Raw genomic sequence first — 22,495 nt, forward strand, 5'->3', positions numbered from 1 at the left:
GAAGAATGTTTTCCTACTCCAGCTCAGTCAACGTTATTATTATTATTATTATTTTGTTTGCTTAGGGTATGAGGAAGCATTGACTTCCTCTGAACTAAGCAATGGATTTTTCAGCAGCCTCTGTAAATCACCCTACCTTTCCTGAGGTGCGCGTGGTCAGAGGACTACAATACCCACAATCCTTTTGTGGGATTTGTGGTTCTAAGATTGGAACAGTCTACTGTTTTTCGAATGCGGAGAGGAAGGACTAGAGAGAGGGTGGGAATCGTGGCTGGTGTGGTCTAGATACGGAGACGAGCTGTTTATTGGTACCGCAGTTGGTACGTAGAAAGACATTTTGTTATGGTTTGAAAACTGGATTTGCAGGGAGTGTAATCTGTATTTTTACATTAAAAAAAATCTTTCTACCTGTCGAATAGAAGCAGAAAGTTTACTACAGAAGTTTTGTGACTGTAGAAGAGCTACTGTTGAATATTATTTAAACAAAAATTGCTTGCATATTTAAATTTTCTGCGTGAAACGACCTTATTCATCTTTAGTATTCTCAGGAGTCACTCAGAAAAGAGTAGGCAAAGGTTTTTAGCTCGTGTATAGGCTTTGGAAACCATATATGAGACCTCCTGAAATTGTATACAAGATTTGGGATCTGTGTACATTTTCCTGGGGAGAAATTTAATAGCTTTCGTGAGTTTATCCAACAGGTCAAGTATCCTAAAAAATGTTTTGATCTGACGGTTAGAGCTACTGCTCCAAAATACTGTTTAGGAAGCTCACTTGGACCATCAATGCAGTGTTTCTGTATGTGAAAGCAGAAGCCTTAACAAATGATTATTCTTTCTTGAGGATTTCTGTTTCATAGTCTTTAGCTTTATAAAAGAATGCTAGAACATCCAGGTTCAAGGAGTATTATTTATGCTCTTAAGAAATAAACAGGAAAATGTCACAAAGAAAAACTTAATTTAAGAATAATCAGGTCTGGGCTTCCCTAATTGCGCAGTGGTTAAGAATCCGCCTGCTAATGCAGGGAACACGGGTTCGAGCCCTGGTCCGGGAAGATACCACGTACTGTGGAGCAACTAAGCTCGTGAGTCACAACTACTGAGCCTGCGCTCTAAAGCCTGCGAGCCACAACTACTGAGCCCACGTGCCACAACTACTGAAGCCCGTGCGCCTAGAGCCCATGCTCCACAACAAGAGAAGCCACTGCTATGAGAAACCCCGTGAACTTGCAATGAAGAGTAGTCCCCGCTCCCCGCAGCTGGAGAAAAGCCTGTGCACAGCAACGAAGGCCCACGCAGTCAAAAATAAAATAAATAAATTTATGTATTAAAAAAAAGAATAACCAGGTCTTTTAACTTTTTCCAAGCTGTGGTTTCACATTGCCTGGAATGGTTAGTTCCCCCCCAAATTTTTCGAAAAATTTCAAACATACAGAAAAGTTAGAAAAAAAGAATATGGTGACCATTTATATACTCTACACATGGGTCCAATAATTAACATTATGCCATAGTTGTTTTACTCTTTTTATATACTTTTAAATCTAAAACCTTTGAAATAAGCTGCGTGTGCTGTGATTTCACTGCTAAATACTTCTAAGAATAAGGACATTTTCCTGATAACCACAATGCCATTATCACATCTAAGAATACTAGCGATAATTACATCATCAAATATCTATTCCATGTTCAAATTTCCTTAATTGCCTGAAAATTGATTTTTTTTTTTTAAAGAATTTCACTTTATTTATTTATTTGTTTATTTTTTTGGCTGTGTTGGGTCTTCGTTTCTGTGCGAGGGCTTTCTCTAGTTGCGGCAAGCGGGGACTACTCTTCATCACGGTGCGCGGGCCTCTCACTATCGCGGCCTCTCTTGTTGCGGAGCACAGGCTCCAGACGCGCAGGCTCAGTAGTTGTGGCACACGGGCTTAGTTGCTCCGCGGCATGTGGGATCTTCCCAGACCAGGGCCCGAACCCGTGTCCCCTGCATTGGCAGGCAGATTCTCAACCACTGCGCCACCAGGGAAGCCCCGAAAATTGATTTTTGTAGCTGATATTTTGTTTACCAGTTCAGGTCTAGCTGAGGTTTATGTATCATACATATTTGTTATTACATTGTATGTATTGTGTTGTTTGACTCTGTATTCTCTTTTTTAGTCTAGAACATAGGGAGGTTTTATTAAGGGAGATCTTAACAGTTTATTCATGTTGACTAGTTGGTATTAAAGGTTGAAGAGAACGATCCTGCTATTATAGTACATTTCTTTTGGCTTCTCTTTCCCTTAAGCGCAAAGATATTATCCAGTTCTGTTAATTTTTTCAGATTATTGTGTATTAATCTGGATCTGTTAACATTATTTGTAACTGTGAGAAAACCCAGTAAAATTTAGAAGGGGATTCTTATCTGTTTTTACTTGAAGTTGTTTTTTTTTTTTTTTTTTAAGATTTATTTATTGATTGATTGATTACTATGTTGGGTCTTCGTTTCTGTGCTAGGGCTTCCTGTCGTTGCGGCAAGTGGGGGCCACTCTTCATCGCGGTGCGCGTGCCTCTCACTATTGTGGCCTCTTTTTGTTGCGGAGCACAGGCTCCAGACGCGCAGGCTCAGTAGTTGTGGCTCACGGGCCTAGTTGCTCCGTGGCATGTGGGATCTTCCCAGACCAGGGCGCGAACCCGTGTCCCCTGCATTAGCGGGCAGATTCTCAACCACTGCGCCACCAGGGAAGCCCCTTGAAGTTGTTTTTCATGTCTTTGGAATAGTATTCTTGTATGTGTGTTTGTGTGTGGTTTTCCTATGTAGAAAAAAAGTTTTCTTCTATTAGATGAATATGCTTATAAATAGACCTAAAATGTGGGATTTGTTCTTTTTTGTGAAATTTGGATGTAATTGCCTTGGCTAAAAGTAATATATTCAAAAATGTACAGCTTAGCATTCAAGATTCTCTGTAGTTTGGCTACCTCTGTAACCTCATTTTTCTACTATTCTTTTTTTACCTAACCCTCCTTCCAAAGTAAATTGTTTCCATTATTCACTGAACCTTACTCACCCTTGCTTGTTCATTTCCATAATTTTGGTTATATTTTTTCTTCTGCCCAAGAAATGCTCTTTTACATGTTATCTCATTGTCACAGCCTCCCTTATCTTTTAGGCACAGCTCATATCCCTCACCAAGTTGAAGTAGTTTTCCCCTTCTTTGACTACTCATGGCTCCTTATCTGTACTTCTCTTATGGCACTTTCTGCTATTTTGAATCACATATATTTATCATTTCTGTGAGACAGTACCTAACTTGAGATAGAATCTGTGTCTATGTCATCTTTTTTTTTTAAGACATCCAAAAAATTTTTATTTATTTAACATCTTTATTAGAGTATAATTGCTTCACAATGGTGTGTTACTTTCTGCTTTATAACAAAGTGAATCAGCTATACATATACATACATCCCCATATCTCCTCCCCCTTGCGTCTCCCTCCCACCCTCCCTATCCCACCCCTCTAGGTGGTCACAAGGCACAAGCTGATCTCCCTGTGCTTTGCAGCTGCTTCCCACTAGCTAGCTGTTTTACATTTGGTAGTATATGTAAGTCCATGCCACTCTCTCACTTCGTCCCAGCTTACCCTTCCCCCTCCCCGTGTCCTGAAGTCCGTTCTCTGTGTGCATCTTTATTCCTGTCCTGCCCCTAGGTTCTTCGGAACCATTTTTTTTTTTTAGGTTCCATATATATATGTTAGCATATGGTATTTGTTTTTCTCTTTCTGACTTACTTCACTCTGTATGACAGATTTTAGGTCCATCCACTTCACTACAGATAACTCAATTTCGTTTCTTTTTATGGCTGAGTAACATTCCGTTGTATATATGTGCCACATCTTCTTTATCCATTCATCTGTCGATGGACACTTAGGTTGCTTCCATGTCCTGGCTATTGTACATAATGCTGCAATGAACATTGTGGTACATGACTCTTTTTGAATTATGGTTTTCTCAGGATATACGCCCAGTAGTGGGATTGCTGGGTCATATGGTAGTTCTAATTGTAGTTGTTTAAGGAACCTCCATACTGTTCTTCATAGTGGCTGTATCAATTTACATTCCCACCAACAGTGCAAGAGGGTTCCCTTTTCTCCACACCCTTTCCAGCATTTATTGTTTGTAGATTTTTTTGATGATGGTCATTCTGACCGGTGTGAGGTGATACCTCATTGTAGTTTTGATTTGCATTTCTCTAATGCTTAGTGATGTTGAGCATCCTTTCATGTGTTTGTTGGCAATCTGTATATCTTCTTTGGAGAAATGTCTATTTAGGTCTTCCGCCCATTTTTGGATTGGGTTGTTTGCTTTTTGGATATTGAGCTGCATGAGCTGCTTGCAAATTTTGGAGATTAGTCCTTTGTCAGTTGCTTCATTTGCAAATATTTTTTCCCATTCTGAGGGTTGTCTTTTCGTCTTGTTTATGGTTTCCTTTGCTGTGCAAAAGCATGTAAGTTTCATTAGGTCCCATGTGTTTATTTTTGTTTTTATTTCTATAGGAGGTGGGTCAAAAAGGATCTTGCTTTTATGTCATAGTATTCTGTGATTTATGTCAAAGAGTGTTCTGCCTATGTTTTCCTCTAAGAGTTTTATAGTGTCTGGCCTTACATTTAGGTCTTTAATCCATTTTGAGTTTATTTTTGTGTATGGTGTTAGGGAGTATTCTAATTTCATTCTTTTACATGTAGCTGTCCAGTTTTCCCAGCACCACTTATTGAAGAGGCTGTCTTTTCTCCATTGTATATTCTTGACTCGTTTATCAAAAATAAGGTGACCATATATGCGTGGGTTTATCTCTGGGCTTTCTGTCCTGTTCCATTGATCTATATTTCTGTTTTTTTGCCAGTACCATACTGTCTTGATTACTATAGCTTTGTACTATAGTCTGAAGTCCGGGAACCTGATTCCTCCAGCTCCGTTTTTCTTTCTCAAGATTGCTTTGGCTATTCGGTGTCTTTTGTTTCCATACAAATTGTGAAATTTTTTGTTCTACTTCTGTGAAAAATGCCATTGGTAGTTTGATAGCGATTGCATTGAATCTGTAGATTGCTTTGGGTTGTATAGCCATTTTCACAATGTTGATTCTTCCAATCCAAGAACGTGGTATATCTCTCCATCTGTTGGTATCATCTTTAATTTCTTTCATCAGTGTCTTATAGTTTTCTGCATACAGGTCTTCTGTCTCTTTAGGTAGATTTATTCCTAGGTATTTTATTATTTTTGTTGCAGTGGTAAATGGGAGTGTTTCCTTAATTTCTCTTTCAGATTTGTCATCATTAGTGTATAAGAATGCAAGAGATTTCTGTGCATTAATTTTGTATCCTGCTCCTTTACCAAATTCATTGATCAGCTCTAGTAGTTTTCTGGCAGCATCTTTAGGATTCTCTATGTATAGTATCATGTCATCTGCAAACAGTGACAGCTTTACTTTTTCTTTACCGATTTGGATTCCTTTTATTTCTTTTTCATCTCTGACTGCTGTGGCTAAAACTTCCAAAACTATGTTGAATACTAGTGGTGGGAGTGGACAGACTCGTCTTGTTCCTGATCTTAGAGGAAATGCTTTCAGTTTTTCACCATTGAGAACGATGTTGGCTGTGGGTTTGTCATATATGGCCTTTATTATGTTGAGGTAAGTTCCCTCTATGCCTACTTTCTGGAGGGTTTTTATCATAAATGGGTGTTGAATTTTGTCAAAAGCTTTTTCTGCCTCTGTTGAGATGATCATATGGTTTACTCCTTCAGTTTGTTAATATGGTGTATCACATTGATTGATTTGCATATATTGAAGAATCCTTGTATTCTTGGGATAACCTCCACTTGATTATGGTGTATGATCCTTGTAATGTGCTGTTGGATTCTGTTTGCTAGTATTTTATTGAGGATTTTTGCATCTATGTTCATCAGTGATATTGGCCTGTAATTTTCTTTCTTTGTGACATCTTTGTCTGGTTTTGGTATCAGGGTGATGATGTTGCCTTGTAGAATGAGTTTGAGAGTTTTCCTCCCTCTACTATATTTTGGAAGAGTTTGAGAAGGATAGGAGTTAGCTCTTCTCTAAATGTTTGATAGAATTTGCCTGTGAAGCCATCTAGTCCAGGACTCTTGTTTGTTGGAAAATTTTTAATCACAGTCTCAATTTCAATGCTTGTGATTGGTCTATTTATATTTTCTATTTCTTCCTGGTTCAGCCTCGGAAGGTTGTGCTTTTCTAAGGATTTGTCCATTTCTTCCAGGTTGTCCATTTTATTGGCATATAGTTGCTTGTAATCTCTCATGATCCTTTGTATTTCTGCAGTGTCAGTTGTTACTTCTCCGTTTTCATTTCTAATTCTATTTATTTGAGTCTTCTCCCTTTTATTCTTGATGAGTCTGGCTAATGGTTTATCAATTTTGTTTATCTTCTCAAAGAACCAGCTTTTAGTTTTATTGATCTTTGCTATTTCCTTCATTTCTTTTTCATTTATTTCTGATCTGATCTTTTTGATTTCTTTCCTTCTTCTAACTTAGGGGGTTTTTTTGTTCTTCTTTCTCTAATTGCTTTAGATGTAAGGCTAGGTTTTTTATTTGAGATGTTTCTTGTTTCTTGAGGTAGGATTGTATTGCTATAAACTTCCCTCTTAGAAGTGCTTTTGCTGCATCCCATAGGTTTTGGGTCATCATGTTTTCATTGTCATTTGTTTCTAGGTATTTATTGATTTCCTCTTTGATTTCTTCAGTGATCTCTTGGTTATTAAGTAGTGTATTGTGTACCCTCCATGTGTCTATATTTTTTACAGGTTTTTTCCTGTAATTGATATCTAGTCTAATAGCATTGTGGTCGGAAAAGATACTTGATACAATTTCAATTTTCTTAAATTTACCAAGGCTTGATGTGTGACCCAAGATATGATCTATCCTGGAGAATGTTCCATGAGCACTTGAGAAGAAAGTGTATTCTGTTCTTTTGGGATGGCATATCCTATAAATATCAATTAGGTCCATCTTGCTTAATGTATCATTTAAAGCTTGTGTTTCCTTATTTATTTTCATCTTGGTTGATCCGTCATTGGTGAAAGTTGGGTGTTAAAGTCCCCTACTATGATGGTGTTACTGTCGATTTCCCCTTTTATGGCTGTTAGCATTTGCCTTATGTATTGAGGTGCTCCTATGTTGGGTGTGTAAATATTTACAATTGTTATATCTTTATTGGATTGATCCCTTAATCATTATGTAGTGTCCTTCTTTGTCTCTTTAACAGTCTTTATTTTAAGACTTTTTTTTACCCATTCAGCCAGTCTTTTTTTATCCATTCAGCCAGTCTGTGTCTTTTGGTTGTAGCATTTAATCCATTTACATTTAAGGTAATTATCAATATGTATGTTCCTATGACCATTTTCTTAATTGTTTTGGGTTTGTTATTGTAGGTCTTTTCCTTCTCTTGTGTTTCCTGCCTAGAGAAGTTCCTTTAGCATTTGTTGTGAAGCTGGTTTGGTGGTGCTGAATTCTCTTAGCTTTTGCTTGTTGGTAAAGGTTTTAATTTCTCTGTCGAATCTGAATGAGATCCTAGCTGGGTAGAGTAATCTTGGTTGTAGGTTTTCCCCTTTCATCACTTTAAATATGTCCTGCCACTCCCTTCTGGCTTGCAGGGTTTCTGTTGAAAGATCAGCTGTTAACCTTTTGGGGATTCTGTTGTATGTTATTTGTTGTTTTTCCCTTGCTGCTTTTAATATTTTTTCTTTGTATTTAATTTCTGGTAGTTTGATTAACATGTGTCTTGGTGTGTTTCTCCTTGGATTTATCCTGTATGTGACTCTCTGTGCTTCCTGGACTTTATTGACTATTTCTTTTTCCATATTAGGGAAGTTTTCAACTATAATCTCTTCAAATATTTTCTCAGTCACTTCCTTTTTCTCTTGTTTTTTCTCAGACCCCTATAATTCGAATGTTGGTGCGTTTAATGTTGTCCCAGAGGTCTCTGAGACTGTCCTCAATTCTTTTCGTTCTTTTTTCTTTATTCTGCTCTGTGGTGGTTATTTCCGCTATTTTATCTTCCAGGTCACTTATCTGTTCTTCTGCCTCAGTCATTCTGCTATTGATTCCTTCTAGAGAATTTTTAATTTCATTTATTGTGTTGTTCATCATTGTTTCTTTGCTCTTTAGTTCTTCTCGGTCCTTGTTAAACGTTTCTTGTATTTTCTCCATTCTATTTCCAAGATTTTGGATCATCTCTACTATCATTACTCTGAATTCTTTTTCAGGTAGACTGCCTATTTCCTCTTCATTTGTTTGGTCTGATGGGTTTTTACCTTGCTCCTTCATCTACTGTGTCTTTCTCTGTCTTCTCATTTTGCTTAACTTACTGTGTTTGGGTTCTCCTTTTCGCTGGCTGCAGGTTCGTAGTTCCTATTGTTTTTGGTATCTGCCCCCAGTGGCTAAGGTTGATTCAGTGGGTTGTGTAGGCTTCCTGGTGCAGGGGACTAGTGCCTGTTTTCTGGTGGATGAGGCTGGATCTTGTCTTTCTGGTGGGCAGGACAATGTCCGGTGGTGTGTTTTGGGGTGTCTATGACCTTATTATGATTTTAGGTAGCCTGTCTGCTAATGTGTGGGGTTGTGTTCCTGTGTTGCTAGTTGCTTGGCATAGGGTGTCCAGCACTGTAGCTTGCTGGTCGTTGAGTGGAGCTGGATCTTAGTGTTGAGATGGAGATCTCTGGGAGAGTTTTCACTGTTTGATATTACTTGGAGCTGGGAGGTTTCTGGTGGACCAATGTCCTGAAGTTGGCTCTCCCACCTCAGAGGCACAGGCCTGATACCCTGCGGGAGCACCAGGACCCTGTCAGCCACATGGCTCAGAAGAAGAGGGAGAAAAAAAGAAAGAAAGAAAAAAATAAAATAAAATAAAGTTATTAAAGCAAAAAATTTAAAAATTATTAAAAATGAAAAATTAAAAAGTAATAAAAAAGAAAAGAAAGAGTGAAAGAAGAGAGCAACCAAACCAAAAAACAAATCTACCAATGATAACAAGCACTAAAAACTATACTTAAAAAAAAGGAAAAAACGAAAAACAGGTAGAACTTTAGAACAAATGGTAAAAGCAAAGCTATACAGACAAAATCAGACAAAGAAGCATACACATATGCACTCACAAAAAGAGAAAAAGGAAAAAAAGTATATCTATATATTAAAAAAAAAAAGGAGAGAGCAACCAGATCAATAAACAAATCTACCAATGATAATAAACTGTAAATACTAAACTAAGGTAAACATAAAACCTGAAACAAATTAAAAGGAAACCCCAAGTCTACAGTTGCTCCCAAAGTCCTCTTCCTCAATTTTGGGATGATTTGATGTCTTCAGGTATTCCACATATGCAGCGTATATCAAGTTGGTTGTAGAGATTTAATCCGCTGCTCCTGAGGCTGCTGGGAGAAATTTCCCTTTCTCTTCTTTGTTCGCACAGCTCCTGGGGTTCAGCTTTGGATTTGGCCCTGCCTCTGCGTGTAGGTCGCCTGAGGGCGTCTGTTCCCCCCGCTCAGACAGGACAGGGTTAAAGGAGCGCAGCTGATTCGGGGGCTCTGGCTCACTCAGGCCCTGGGGAGGGAGGGGTACAGAATGTGGGGGGAGCCTGCGGTGGCAGAGGCCACTGTGACGTTGTAACAGCCTCAGGCGTGCTGTGTGTTCTCCCGGGAAAGTTGTCCCTGGATGACGGGACCCTGGCAGTGGCGGGCTGCACAGGCTTCCGGGAGGGGAGGTGTGGATAGTGACCTGTGCTTGCACACAGGTTTCTTGGTGGCTGCAGCAGCAGCCTTAGCGTCTCATGCCTGTCTCTGGTGTCTGCGCTGGTAGCCGCGGCTCACGCCCGTCTCTGGAGCTCTTTTAGGCGGTGCTCTGAATCCCGTCTCCTCGCGCACCACGAAACAATGGTCTCTTGCCTCTTCGGCAGTTCCAGACTTTTTCCCGGACTCCCTCCCGGCTAGCTGTGGCGCACTAGCCCCCTTCAGGCTGTGTTCCTGCAGCCAACCCCAGTCCTCTCCTTGGGATCTGACCGCCGAAGCCAGAGCCTCAGCTCTCAGCCCCCGCCCGCCCCGGTGGGTGAGCAGACAAGCCTCTCAGGCTGGTGAGTGCTGGTCGGCACCGATCCTCTGTGCGGGAATCTCTCCGCTTTGCCCTCTGCAGCCCTGTTGCTGTGCTCTCCTCCGTGGCTCTGAAGCTTCCCTTCTGCCACCCCCATCTCCGCCAGTGAAGGGGCTTCCTAGTGTGTGGAAACTTTTCCTCCTTCACAGGTCCCTCCCAGAGGTGCAGGTCCTGTCCCTATTCTTTTGTCTCTGTTATTTCTTTTTTCTTTTGCCCTGCCCAGGTATGTGGGCAGTTTCTTGCCTTTTGGGAAGTCTGAGGTCTCCTGCCAGTGTTCAGTAGGTGTTCTGTAGGAGTTGTTCCACATGTAGATGTATTTCTGATGTATTTGTAGGGAGGAAGGTGATCTCCACATCTTACTCCTCCACCATGTTGAAGGTCTCCTTCAGTGTCTTTTTCATTCCCCCTCCTTGCAACTTCTGTGTCATCTTTATATCCTCCACATTGCTGATCATTTAATTGGTACTCAGTAAATAATTATTAACTGAATAATTAAATGTTCTGTAATAAATATCTTTGCTTCCTTAGTAATGGACTGGTTGATTTAATCAGATTAATTCATAGCTAATATTAGCTCTCTGTAGAATCAGGTTCTGCAGATACAGCTTTATATTTAAACATGACCATAGATACGTTTAAATTTACTACAGGAAATGCTGTGTGCTTACTTTTAACCTCTTCCCTCAAACCTCCCTTTCTGATTAAATTATTTAGAATATCACTCTAGAAAGTTTTTTACCTGTATTGGACTAGACATGTTGTTGGTATTTCCTGACCTACCTCCTAAGATATTTAGAAAAACTAAGAGGAAGAATGGAACTAAATGTTACTGAGAGGGACTGCCTTTTGGCGGATAACTGTTGCCATGAGAATCCTGGGTCTTATCCCAACCTGCCTCATAGTGTGACTAACAAGAAATTGTCTTTGTAAGAGTCATATGCTGAGCTATACTGGACACTGACTCCAGGGGAACTTGACTTTGAAGGGAGATTGTGAGGAAGAGGTTAATAATGCTGTGAAAAACTTTCTGGGCTAGTGTAGGAAAGCTGGACCCATCTATGATGGTCTTTGTTCATTTTAGTATATTCAGTCAGTGGGACTGTTTAATCAAGGAAAGAGAACCTGAGTGTTTTGCTCCTTCTGGAAAGAACCAACAGGGACATAAAAACTAGAATTACTACTTATTTTTGTTTTTTAAAAAAAATGTCCACTTCTTTCTGGCCTTTTTGGGTTTAGCTTTTCCCTGTAGAGGGCTATAAAATTAGTTCTTGAGGCTGAGCATTGCTGGTAGTTAAATGGCCATCTCTGCACAGTAGACTATATACATTTGGGATTAACTGAAGGAAGTTCACTCTCTCATCAACAGTGTTCCAGTGAGTGCATTTTGTTGGAGTATGAACGGGAGCAGAAGCCTGCAGGAAGCAGCTGCTCGGACAAGGAGTGATAGAACACTTAAAACTCCTTTGATGTCTTTAATAAGAGGATTCTAAGGAAGCCCAGTCCCCCAAACAGAGAGACTTCCTGGTTCAGACTGGCAGAGGCTATGGCCTGACAGGTTGCTATCTCCACCTCAGGCTGTTCCTCAGCAGTTATGTGAGAGATGCTAGACAGGTCCACAGTGATCTGCTAATATCTAGGAGTGCAGTGTTGTTTTATTGATGATAGTGTTTTCTTTCTGCCTTGTTTTGTAGACTGGTCAAAAGAATGGATTTTACAGAGGCTTACTCTGACACATGCTCCACGGTTGGACTTGCTGCCAGGGAAGGCAATGTTAAAGTCTTAAGAAAACTGCTCAAAAACGGACGTAGTGTTGATGTTGCTGATAACAGGGGATGGATGCCAATTCATGAAGCAGCTTATCACAACTCTCTAGAATGTTTGCAGATGTTAATTCGTGCAGGTAAAGTAAATTCGGGGTGTGGGAGGCTGGGCTTGCAAGCTGGATTAATAAAAGAAAAAAAATGGTAATACATGACTTATTAACAGTAGTATTTGTTTACCTTTGTATAACCATATAATAACTGCTTCTGTGTTATTAAGAATGATAAGATTGCCTACCTTGAATTATATAAGTATGGTGTTTCAGCTGGACATTTAGAAATGTTGTCCTTTATATGGAAGTGCTTATGCCTGGCTGATTTTTATTGCTAAGCTAGGTGATGTGGCAGAAGTAGTCTGCTGTTTTAATTTAAGCATTTGGTACTTACTGGTCATGTTTATTTTTTATTCCTTCTCCAAAGAAAAAGAACAGTGCTGCCGAAATTGAGGGTATGAGTGTTTTCCTTGAATTAGTCTTTTTTTTTTTTTTTTAATACTTTTCAGTTTCCTGAATTTGGGAACTCTTTCCAATTAGTTTGATTTTGTACTTGCTGAGGACACAGAAGAGAACAGGACAGACAAGGTCCCTGCCGTAGTGTTTTTATTCCCTTTGGGGGTAGGGGTGGGAACAGACAATAAATACCTAAACAGTTAAACAAGGTAATTTCAAAAGGTAAAAGTGTTGTGGAAAAAATAGAACAGAGTAATGGGACAGAGAGTAATCATGCACATCTCTTTCCAGCTCTGTATTTGGTTGACTTCATGTTCGTAGGTTGAGATCAGCCATGTGGGAGTAGTTACACCACAGAAATCAGCCAGTGTTACAAACCAATTCTATAAACTTTTTTTTTTTTTCTTTTTTCACTCCCTCAGAGCCAGTTACACAGCCAGCACACAACTGAGTGAGGGGTTCAGTAAATGAGACTAAATGAGACAGTGTGACACTCAGGAAGCAGGGTGTGGGAAGAGAATTAATGGTGATTGAGCACTGCTTTGTAGCAGTCATTGTACTAGATGCTTGATTTACATTATTTATCTAAATATGCAAAACTGCTATTGAGAACATGTTATCCCCATTTTATTGTTGAAAAGACCAAGGCTCAGAGAAGCTGACTCGTCCAAAGTTATGTACTAAACCAGGATATTTGATTTGAACCCATTTCTCTCTGACTCTAAAGCCCATGTTTTTCCACTATAGTATGCTTCCAGCGTTTAATCAAAGTAAACATTTTTAACGTTCAGTTAATTTAAACTGAGTTTGAATATAACATTCCATGTGATGACACTCAGTGCACCATTTACATTTCATTAATCATGGACATTCACATTCTTCTCCCCTGTGTACTTACCATCACCAGTCACTCAGAAGGTAGACTTTTGGGACCATAGCTAATCAAAATTACTAACTTATTACTTCATGGATGGGAAAGAAAGTAATCCTCACAATGTTTTTGGTGTGGCTTTTTGTTTGTTTTGTTTTAAGGGATGAGAGGTGACAAGGCTAAATTCTCCAAATCATAATACAGGAAGTTTATCATGAATGCTTTTTAAATCACGTGTTCTAGAGTCTATGATAGTTGAATGTTTAAAGATATTGGAAAAATAGAGTTTATGCCTCAAATGTAAAAATACATGTTTTCAGAATTTGTTTGAAGTTAATTCTATAGCTTGAATTCCCAAACTATCTCTAGTGACAAAGGCATGAATTTTTTGTTGTTGTTATAAATTTGTTTTATTTATTTATTTTTGGCTGTGTTGGGTCTTCGTTGCTGCGTGCGGGCTTTCTCTAGTTGCGGCGAGTGGATGCTACTCTTCATCGCAGCGCTTGGGCTTCTCATTGCGGTGGTTTCTGTTGTTGGGGAGCACGGTCTCTAGGCGCTCGGGCTTCAGTAGCTGTGGCACACGGGCTTAGTTGCTCCCTGGCGTGTGGGATCTTCCCGGACCAGGGCTCGAACCCGTGTCCCCTGCATTGGCAGGCAGATTCTTAACCACTGCGCCACCAGGGGAGTCCCCAAAGGCATGAATTTGAATATTTGTTTCTAGTCAAAAAGTTCATTCCAGATATACTGATATCTCTTCCCACATCAGTTTTATGTTATAATTTTTTTTCCTTTTAGCTACTGAATAAAATTAGGCAGGCTTTTGACTTAATGTGTTTGAACTGGCTATTTAAGTCATCTATGTTTTCTTTTAGAAATTAAAAGTATCACCTTCATTGTTAATGACTATTCTTTTTTAGACTTGATGTTTTTGGAGGGTAAGTCACTCATAGTTAACTATGTGAATAGTTGATATAAATGGTCAAATAAAAATTTCTCACGATTTGTATTAGAGTTCACTATTGTGAAATAAATTTTGGATAAATCTAATTTATGTGCAGTACATACACAAGGATTAGGGTAGGGGTAGGGAGATAGGAAATAGGGTTTGCAGAGGGTAGGAAGCAGCTATATGACTTATTCTAGGAGGTGGTGACATTTTTGGTCTCAGTTTTCCATGAGTTTGGTTGTTCTGTGTAGTTGGAACGAATGTCCAAAATTCTGTCAGATTTGGTTACTTGATTCACTAGAAAAATCAAACTAAAATGAAGCAAAAGGGCTATATAGCCTATTGGTCACTTTCAAAAATGTTTTCTATATTCCCCTGGCTCATCCCTTCTTTTGTAAATTAAAATCCATACTTTATTCAGATCCACTGTCTTTTAAAAAAGATTATAATTTAAACTTTTCTGGTTGATTCAAGTTCATAAACATTTACCAGTGAGGAATGGTAGCTGACTACTTTGTAAAATGTCTAGCTAGCATACGGCTTCATGTAAGGAGGTATTTTAAAGTGATGGTGACGTACAAACATTCCTAGTCTTGAAGAGTGAAGTGAGGTCTCTTCTGCTTAATGATGACAGTAGCATCTTCATATCCGTAACCAGTTAACTTGTTATTATGGGTTAATCTTAAAAGTTTTGAAAAAAAGTTTGACATTTCTGTCATTCTTTATACTTGCTATACTTGTGTTTTATATGATTCATAATTCTCTTGTCCCTTGTGGCTCAGCTGGTATACATAAATTTGTCTTTTATTATATAATTTCTGCCTCCTTAAACTTCATCTAATATTAGTTAACTGCCAGAGATTCCTGAACCATACTTTTTATTAGTATACTGAAGTATGAAGGTGCTCAGGCCTAGACAAAAAGGATGGAAGAGTCTTAGAAGGTTAGGAAGGCTTTGCTTTACTGTCTTCATTTTAGATCCAGAATCTAGCCTAGAAGTCATACATGGCCTTTTCGTTCAAGTTGGAGAAGAACGCTGAAGTATGGATTACTTAGAAATTTAATATGCATATATATATATATATATATTTCACTTTAGCTTTCTGTATAAAGTATTAGTACAAATAACAAATTTGCTTGTCTTCTGTATTGGCAGTTTGGTGTAATAGGTACTGAGATTTCATGAAGTTTATTATCTTAAAGAACAATAATGATCTTCAGTGACAGTTAATCATGCCATTCTATATTAAACCATTTGCTGACGAAAGGTCACTTAAACTCTTGTAATTAATTATAACATACTGTGAACAAGTACTTTTATGTGGCCAATATATGATGTAATAATTCATAGTACTTTTTATTAGTTCATGTTAAGAAAATATTACACTGTTACACTGGGCATGTTAACAGATATTGGAAATCCTTAGATAAATAAGGCAGTGTAGCATAGTGATTGAGTTGTGTTCAGATGGACCATGTTATTTTACTTATTCTAACTTTAGCACATGGTTTAATAGTAAGTCTAGCTTCCCCCCAATATTTTTCTTCTTTTATTTTTCTAAATTCTTTGTTATTCTTACCTGCCCTCCCTAACCCCTATCAACTTGAGTCACTTTACAAGTATAAAACCAATCAATGAACTAACACCCAGCTCTGTTGACATTTTGATTAGAATTATAATAAATTTATTATTATTTTGGGAAGAATCAGCTTCTTTATAATGTTGAAATTTTCTATTTGGGAGCTATTTACATATCTGTATCTGTATATATCTGTGTGTTCCTAGTTTTTCATGTCTTAACCTTATAGTTTTGTGGATATCTGAATATATGTCAGTTTCTGGCTAATCTGGGAACACTGTTTTTGTGATAGGAACTTTTAAAATATAACTACCCTATCTTGCCATTTAGTTGTGTATCCTGTAAAGTTGGAGGCTGTTTATTCATGCTTACAAGCTGTTAATTGAGTATTATTATGGCTTAGACTGACAGTTTCAGCAGTTATGATCACAGGAATTACTTAAAACAGATGATTATTGTAGTCAGAAGCATTAGTTTTAATTCTGGTATTTCAAGAAAATATTATTTAAAGCTTTTTTTACTTGTTTATTTTTTGTTTTTGTTTATCAGTGCTCTCAGAAATGCCTCCCCCATTCAACCCACCGTTCTATTGTGGGTTTAGAATTTTATTGTTTTGGAGGCAAAGGTAAGAAAGTCACTTAATATTATCTTTTGCTGTGGACTTACAAAAAATTTAATGTGGACATTGTTTACATAATTTGAATGTTACCAAAACTTTGAGATTTTCATAACAAACCCCAGAAAACTTAAGTCAACTCATAAGTTCCTTATAAATTGTATGCCATTGTTCAGTTTCTTTGGAGTACATTTTATTATTTTAGAAATGTAGGCTTCATTAATGATTAGAATGTAGTTTTAGGTTAGAAAAGGAGTATTTTAAATACCTTCATCTTATTAGTTGAGTACAAGGAAGTAATGCTACAGGTGAGACCATTTTCCTTATGGAAATTTAGAAATAAATGAATCAAATTTATTAATATTTCAGTAAATCTTGGATCTTGCTTTTGTGTTATTACTTTTCAATTCCTGCCACTCTCCTTCCCCCACTTACCAAAAATCAGAGAAGAGAAAATGAGTGTGTGGGCAGAATTTGTGTTAAGACTACTGGGAAGCTGTTTATACTGTGACCCTTGTAGAACTTTTTCTTGATTTTCTAGAGAGTTTTAAACTATGAGACCTCCCATTTATAATTATCTTTTAATATTTTATTAAATTCTTCTTGGAATCTTTGCTTTTTAATCCCAAGAAATAGAAGTGATACCTTCTAATTGATAGTTTTTTATTCTTTCATAGATTCATCTAAAAACTACATTAAGACAAAGACTTTTGAGGGCTTCTGTGCATTACATCTTGCTGCAAGTCAAGGACATTGGAAGATCATACAGATTCTTTTAGAAGCTGGGGCAGATCCTAATGCCACTACTTTAGAGGAAACCACACCACTGTTTTTAGGTGAAGTATATTATTTGTGGTACAGATATAATTTTTTATTTTTTACTTTTATTTTTTGCTAAAGAAACTAAGCTTAATTTTTCCTAAAGCTGTTGTATTTATAGTGTGTTCTCTGGCAAATATTATACTGTCACTTCTTTGATTTTGAAACCAAAAAGGTATTTTTAAAGGTTCTTCTTTGTTTTCTACCCTTGGGTGATAGCATCTGGGAATATCTTTTAAATGTTTACTTAAAGTTGTAAAACCTGTTCTGAATTGTAGTCATTATCATTGTTCTCAATGTTGTTCTGAAGACCAGGGAGAGTTTAAATTGTAACAGTAGTTACAAGGTTACCTGTGAATGTTTTATGTTTGCTTTTGCTTTTGCTTTTTCTTAGCATTAAGAAATTAAGAATGTTTTATGGAAGAAATCATGAGCTAAACCTTTAACGCCAGTTAATTTGTTGCCTATATGGATCACTATTCAGACTTCTTCAGTTATGGTCTGTTTTTTAATTCATTAAGAACAAAGGCCAGGGATTTCCCTAGTGGTCCAGTGGGTAAGACTCTGTGCTCCCAATGCAGGGGGCCTGGGTTCGATTACTGGTTGGGGAACTAGATCCTGCATGCTGCAGGTAAGAAGTCCGCATGCTGTAACTAAGAGTTCACGTGCTGCAACTAAGAAGTCCTCATGCCGCAACTAAGAGTCCTCATTCTGCAACTAAGACCCGGCGTAGCCAAAATAAATAAATAAATAAATAATAAACAAACAAATAAATAAACACTAAAAAAAAAAAAAAAGGCCAAATTCTGAAGGGCTACTTCTAATACCTGTCTTTTTTGCTTCTCTCCCTCCCTTTCATCCTGTTTGTCTTCAGGGACATTGTGGCCCATAAAGTTTAGTGGAACATGAGAAAATTAAGAGAATAAAACATTTGTACAGAATCAGTGTATTTGGATTATAGTTTTGGTCCTGCCACATGTAATTCATATGTTCATTTATTTACTGTGTGCTTCAGTTTCCTCACTTATAACATGAGAGTAATAGTACCTACCTAGTCTTTATTGGGCTGAGAATAAAATGAGAGATCTATGAAAATAATTTTTTCCTTGTAAATTTAAAAATATATACTCTTAAAGTTTATGTACAGTAGAATTCATTCTTTTTAGTGTACAGTTTTACGAGTTTTGATGTATGCATAAAAATGTGTAATGACAATGACAGTCAAGACACAGAACAGTTCCATCACCTTGCAGAATTCCATCATGCTGCCTATTTTTAATCAACCTTTTCCCCCTACTTCACCCCTGACAACCACTGATCTGTTTTCTGTTTTCATCCGTGTAGTTTGTTTTTTTCTTTTTTGGCTGTGCCGTGCAGCTTGTGGGATCTCAGTTCCTTGACCAGGGATTGAACCTGGGCCACGGCAGTGGAAGCCCAGAATCCTAGGCCACCAGGGAACTCCCCTGTAGTTTGTTTTACAGAATGTCATAAATATATATGAAATAATACAACATGTAACCTTTGAGACTGACTTCTTTCACTTAGCATAATGCTTTTGAGATTCATACATGTTGTTGCATGTATCAGTAATTCATTCCTTTCTTGCTAAGTAGTATTCCATTGTATGAGTGCACCACAATTTATCTATTTACTAGTTGATAGACATCTGAGTTTTCAGTGTTTGGTGATTATGAACAAATTGCCACAAACTTTTGCACACAGGTTTTGTTTGAATATAAGTTTTCATTTCTCTTGAATTAATATTTAGGATTGTTGGTTCGTGTGGTAAGTGTATGTTTAATTTTGGAAAACAATTTGGAAGTTTCTTATATAGTGACTCTCCCATTTTGCATCCCTTCCAGTAATGTTTGAGAGTTTCAGTTGTCGCGCATCCTCACCATGTCACTTGGTATTGACAAATTTTTCTTTTTTTCTTTTTTTACATTTTAGTCATTTTAATAGGGATTTAGTGGTATCTCGTTGTGATTTTAATTTGTATTTTTCCTGATTGCTAATGATGTTGAACATCTTTTCATATGATTATTTGCCGTCTTTCCTTTTTTTTCTGTTCTTAGACAAGTGTGTTTTGTTTTGAAATAATTTCAGACTTATGGAAATAACAGTACAAAGGATTCTTGTGTACCTTTCACCCAAAGTTTGTTCTTTTGCCCTGCTCAGTGTATCGTTTTTTCTCCCTATATATTTATCCATGTATTATTTTTTTGGAACCCTTTGAGATTAAATTGTAGACATAAAGCTTCTTTACCCATAAATACTTCCGTGTGAACTTCCTAGAAGCAATGAAATTCTTTTATGTAACTGCCATAAAATAATCAAAATCAGGAAGTTAACACTGATACAGTACTGTTGTTTAATCTACATTTTACTCAGGTTTGCCAGTTGCTCCACTAATGTCCTTTTTAGCAAATAAAAAAAAATTTTTTTTAATTGGTTCAAGATCAGTCCAGGATTATTTATTATATTTAGATGTTATGTCTCTTTAGCCTCTCGTAATTTGGAACGGTTTTTCAGTCTTTATCTGTTATGATTTTAGCATTTTTGAAGAGTTCAGGCCATTTATTTTGTAGAATGTCTTTCAATTTGGGTTTGTCTGATGTTTTTCCTTGATAAAGTACAGGTTATACATTTCTCCAGGAATACCACAGAAGTGAAATGGTATCTTGGTGCATCTTATCAGGAAGAAAATGATCCATTACTGGTGATATTAATTTATAAAAGTGTTTTAAATATGTGATATATACTATTATGAAGATGTTTCATGGAAGCCTTGCTGTAATATGGTTTGAGTTTCCTAGAGGGGAGATTACTTTTTATGTAAAGTTTGTTTTTTTTTAACCACATCCACATTCAACCCATTTCGGATATTCTGTACAACTACATAGTAAGCTTAAGCTTTCGTTGAAGCCGTGCTAAGTTCAATCTCTATTCTAGTTGTTATCTTCAAGGAATCTAACATAGAGGCGTGAACAAAAGGAATTAAGTCCTGTAAAAGAGTTAGAAATAACGTGTTCAGGGTATTAAAAAAGGGAAAAATAAGTCACCCTGGGATGACAGAGGAAGATATCATGTGCAGAGTACTCTATTAATAGTAACAGCAACATTTATTAAGCAGAGAATGTGTACCAAACCCTGTGTCAGATGTTTTACATGAATTACCTTGTTTAATTTTCGCCACGATTCTATGACATATGTACTATTATTATTTCTACTATCACAGATGAGGAAGTGTGAAAACACTGTATTTAGGATCAGAAGTTCTGTATTTAAGTTTTGATCTTGCTAACTGTCTGTGTATTGGTTAGAATAGCATTTCCTGAATTGATTCAGTGAGCTATTAATAGATGTTCATTGACAGAAGTATTCCTGATCAACATATGTTTGGGAAATGCTATGTTCTATATTCCCCAGTGTAGAAAAACAAAAATTAGTAGCCATGTAGCTTTATGTGTCCACCTAGTCTGCAGTATCCTCTGTACTCTATGTTATCCTGTTTTAGTATTTTCATAGTTCTTGTCACTGGCTGCAATTATTTTATTTGTTTGCTACTTTGTTTATTGACTCCTCTCACTAGAAAGAATGTTCCACGAGAGCAGGGATTTTATTTATCTTGTTCACTGTTGTAGCTCCCAAACTCAGATCAGTGCCTGGTATATGGTAGGCATGCAGTAAATTATTTGTTGAATGAAAGAATGAAGGTCTTTGAAATAACTTCTTATAAAACATCACTTGTTTTAACTTTAATCCAGCATTTTGAAATGTATTTGACCTTAATATTATTTTTATTTGTGGAACACTTAGGGGGAATATCTCAAAAAACATTATTCCATAGGACTATTTGAGAAATGCTAGCTTGATCACTTAGTTTACAGTTTCAAAATATAATAGTTCCATTTACTGAATTCAGCATCGTGCTTACTTATTATATAAGTATTTGGAGAAAATTAGAGATGCAGAGTTTTTAGTGATTTATATTTCAGGATATACTTGCTGTTTTTTATGTTAATGAAGGAAGAGTTGCCAGGATAATTCACACCAGTGAAAAACTTTAAATCACTTATTTTTAGTAATAGGATTTATTTAGTTTCTTTGGCGGCAAACTACCATCCTAATTATGTTTTGTATTGGCTAATACAAAAAATATTTTGACTCAAGCAGAGAGTTTAAGCCCAAGGATATATAGTACATAGAGTACTTCTGCATGCTCAAGTACTGCATCAATTGTATTAGGTCCTTGTTTGGAAGTAGAGTTTTTTTTTTTTAATTAATTTATTTATTTTTGGCTGTGTTGGGTCTTCGTTTCTGTGCGAGGGCTTTCTCTAGTTGCGGCGAGCGGGGGCCACTCTTCATCGCGGTGCGCGGGCCTCTCACTGTCGCGGCCTCTCTTGTTGAGGAGCACAAGCTCCAGACGCGCAGGCTCAGTAGTTGTGGCTCACGGGCCTAGTTGCTCCGCGGCATGTGGGATCTTCCCAGACCAGGGCTCGAATCCGTGTCCCCTGCGTTGGCAGGCAGATTCTCAACCACTGTGCCACCAGGGAAGCCCGGAAGTAGAGTATTTTTAAAAAAGGAAGAGAAAAGGAAAAGTACAGCCTGAGCTTTTGCAAAAACATAGTGACAAAGAATGGATATGTGACTCTTCAGTTAGGTGTTTGTTTAGTTAGGTGTTCTGGGCTCTAGTGTCTGCTCTGACCCATAAATAATATGACAGACTTCAGCAGTGTGCTTTACTTACCTGTATCTTTCTCCCTCTTTTAAATAACCATAGTGATCTGTGTTTCCATCTGTAATGGAAGAGTTTTTTTTATTAAAACAAAATCTAGAACACTTCAAGGTTTGCACCAAGCTATAGATGATAATCTCTAGGTAAGGAAGAGAGGTTGGACCAACTGGACTTAAAGTGAGAAAGGGGGACTGCCCGTCTAGTATAGCTTCCTTCCCCATCTGTAGCTTTATCTTCCAAAACTGTTCATTGCTGAAACTTTGGAGTATGTTACCCCTCCCCCCAAGGGAAGCTATATTCCCTTGCATGTTGTAGTACCTATCCTGTGGCCCAGTTAACACCTAAACTGGGAGATCAAGGCATAGAAAATGAATACAGAACTATGGAAATTTTCAGGTGACTAGAAAAGTCATTACCATCAGTGGTGTGTCATTATGATTGAACTAAAGGCTAAATGCAGACAGAAAATTTACTGCTCCACTGTTCATAATGGGATTATCTTTCCTACACGGAA

The 22,495-nt window shown here is 37.5% G+C and overlaps 1 protein-coding gene across 3 annotated transcripts in view; it reads left to right on the forward strand.

Annotated features, from left to right (window-relative positions):
- Window positions 1-22,495, forward strand: part of ASB3 (ankyrin repeat and SOCS box containing 3) — a 93,193-nt gene that overhangs the window by 21,771 nt on the left and 48,927 nt on the right. Inside the window, exons 1-3 of one of the 3 annotated variants that reach the window (XM_059943352.1) lie at window positions 224-320; window positions 11,834-12,042; window positions 17,102-17,260. In XM_059943352.1, coding sequence (XP_059799335.1) covers window positions 11,847-12,042; window positions 17,102-17,260 — 355 coding nt within the window. In that variant the 5' untranslated portion in view covers window positions 224-320; window positions 11,834-11,846. Of the gene's footprint in view, window positions 1-223; window positions 321-11,833; window positions 12,043-17,101; window positions 17,261-22,495 lie in introns of those variants that run through there. The other 2 variants (XM_059943354.1, XM_059943353.1) reach the window with 2 other exon arrangements.

This window comes from Balaenoptera ricei, chromosome 13, assembly GCF_028023285.1.
Source record: "Balaenoptera ricei isolate mBalRic1 chromosome 13, mBalRic1.hap2, whole genome shotgun sequence".
In the NCBI taxonomy this organism is placed as follows: Eukaryota; Metazoa; Chordata; class Mammalia; order Artiodactyla; family Balaenopteridae; genus Balaenoptera; species Balaenoptera ricei.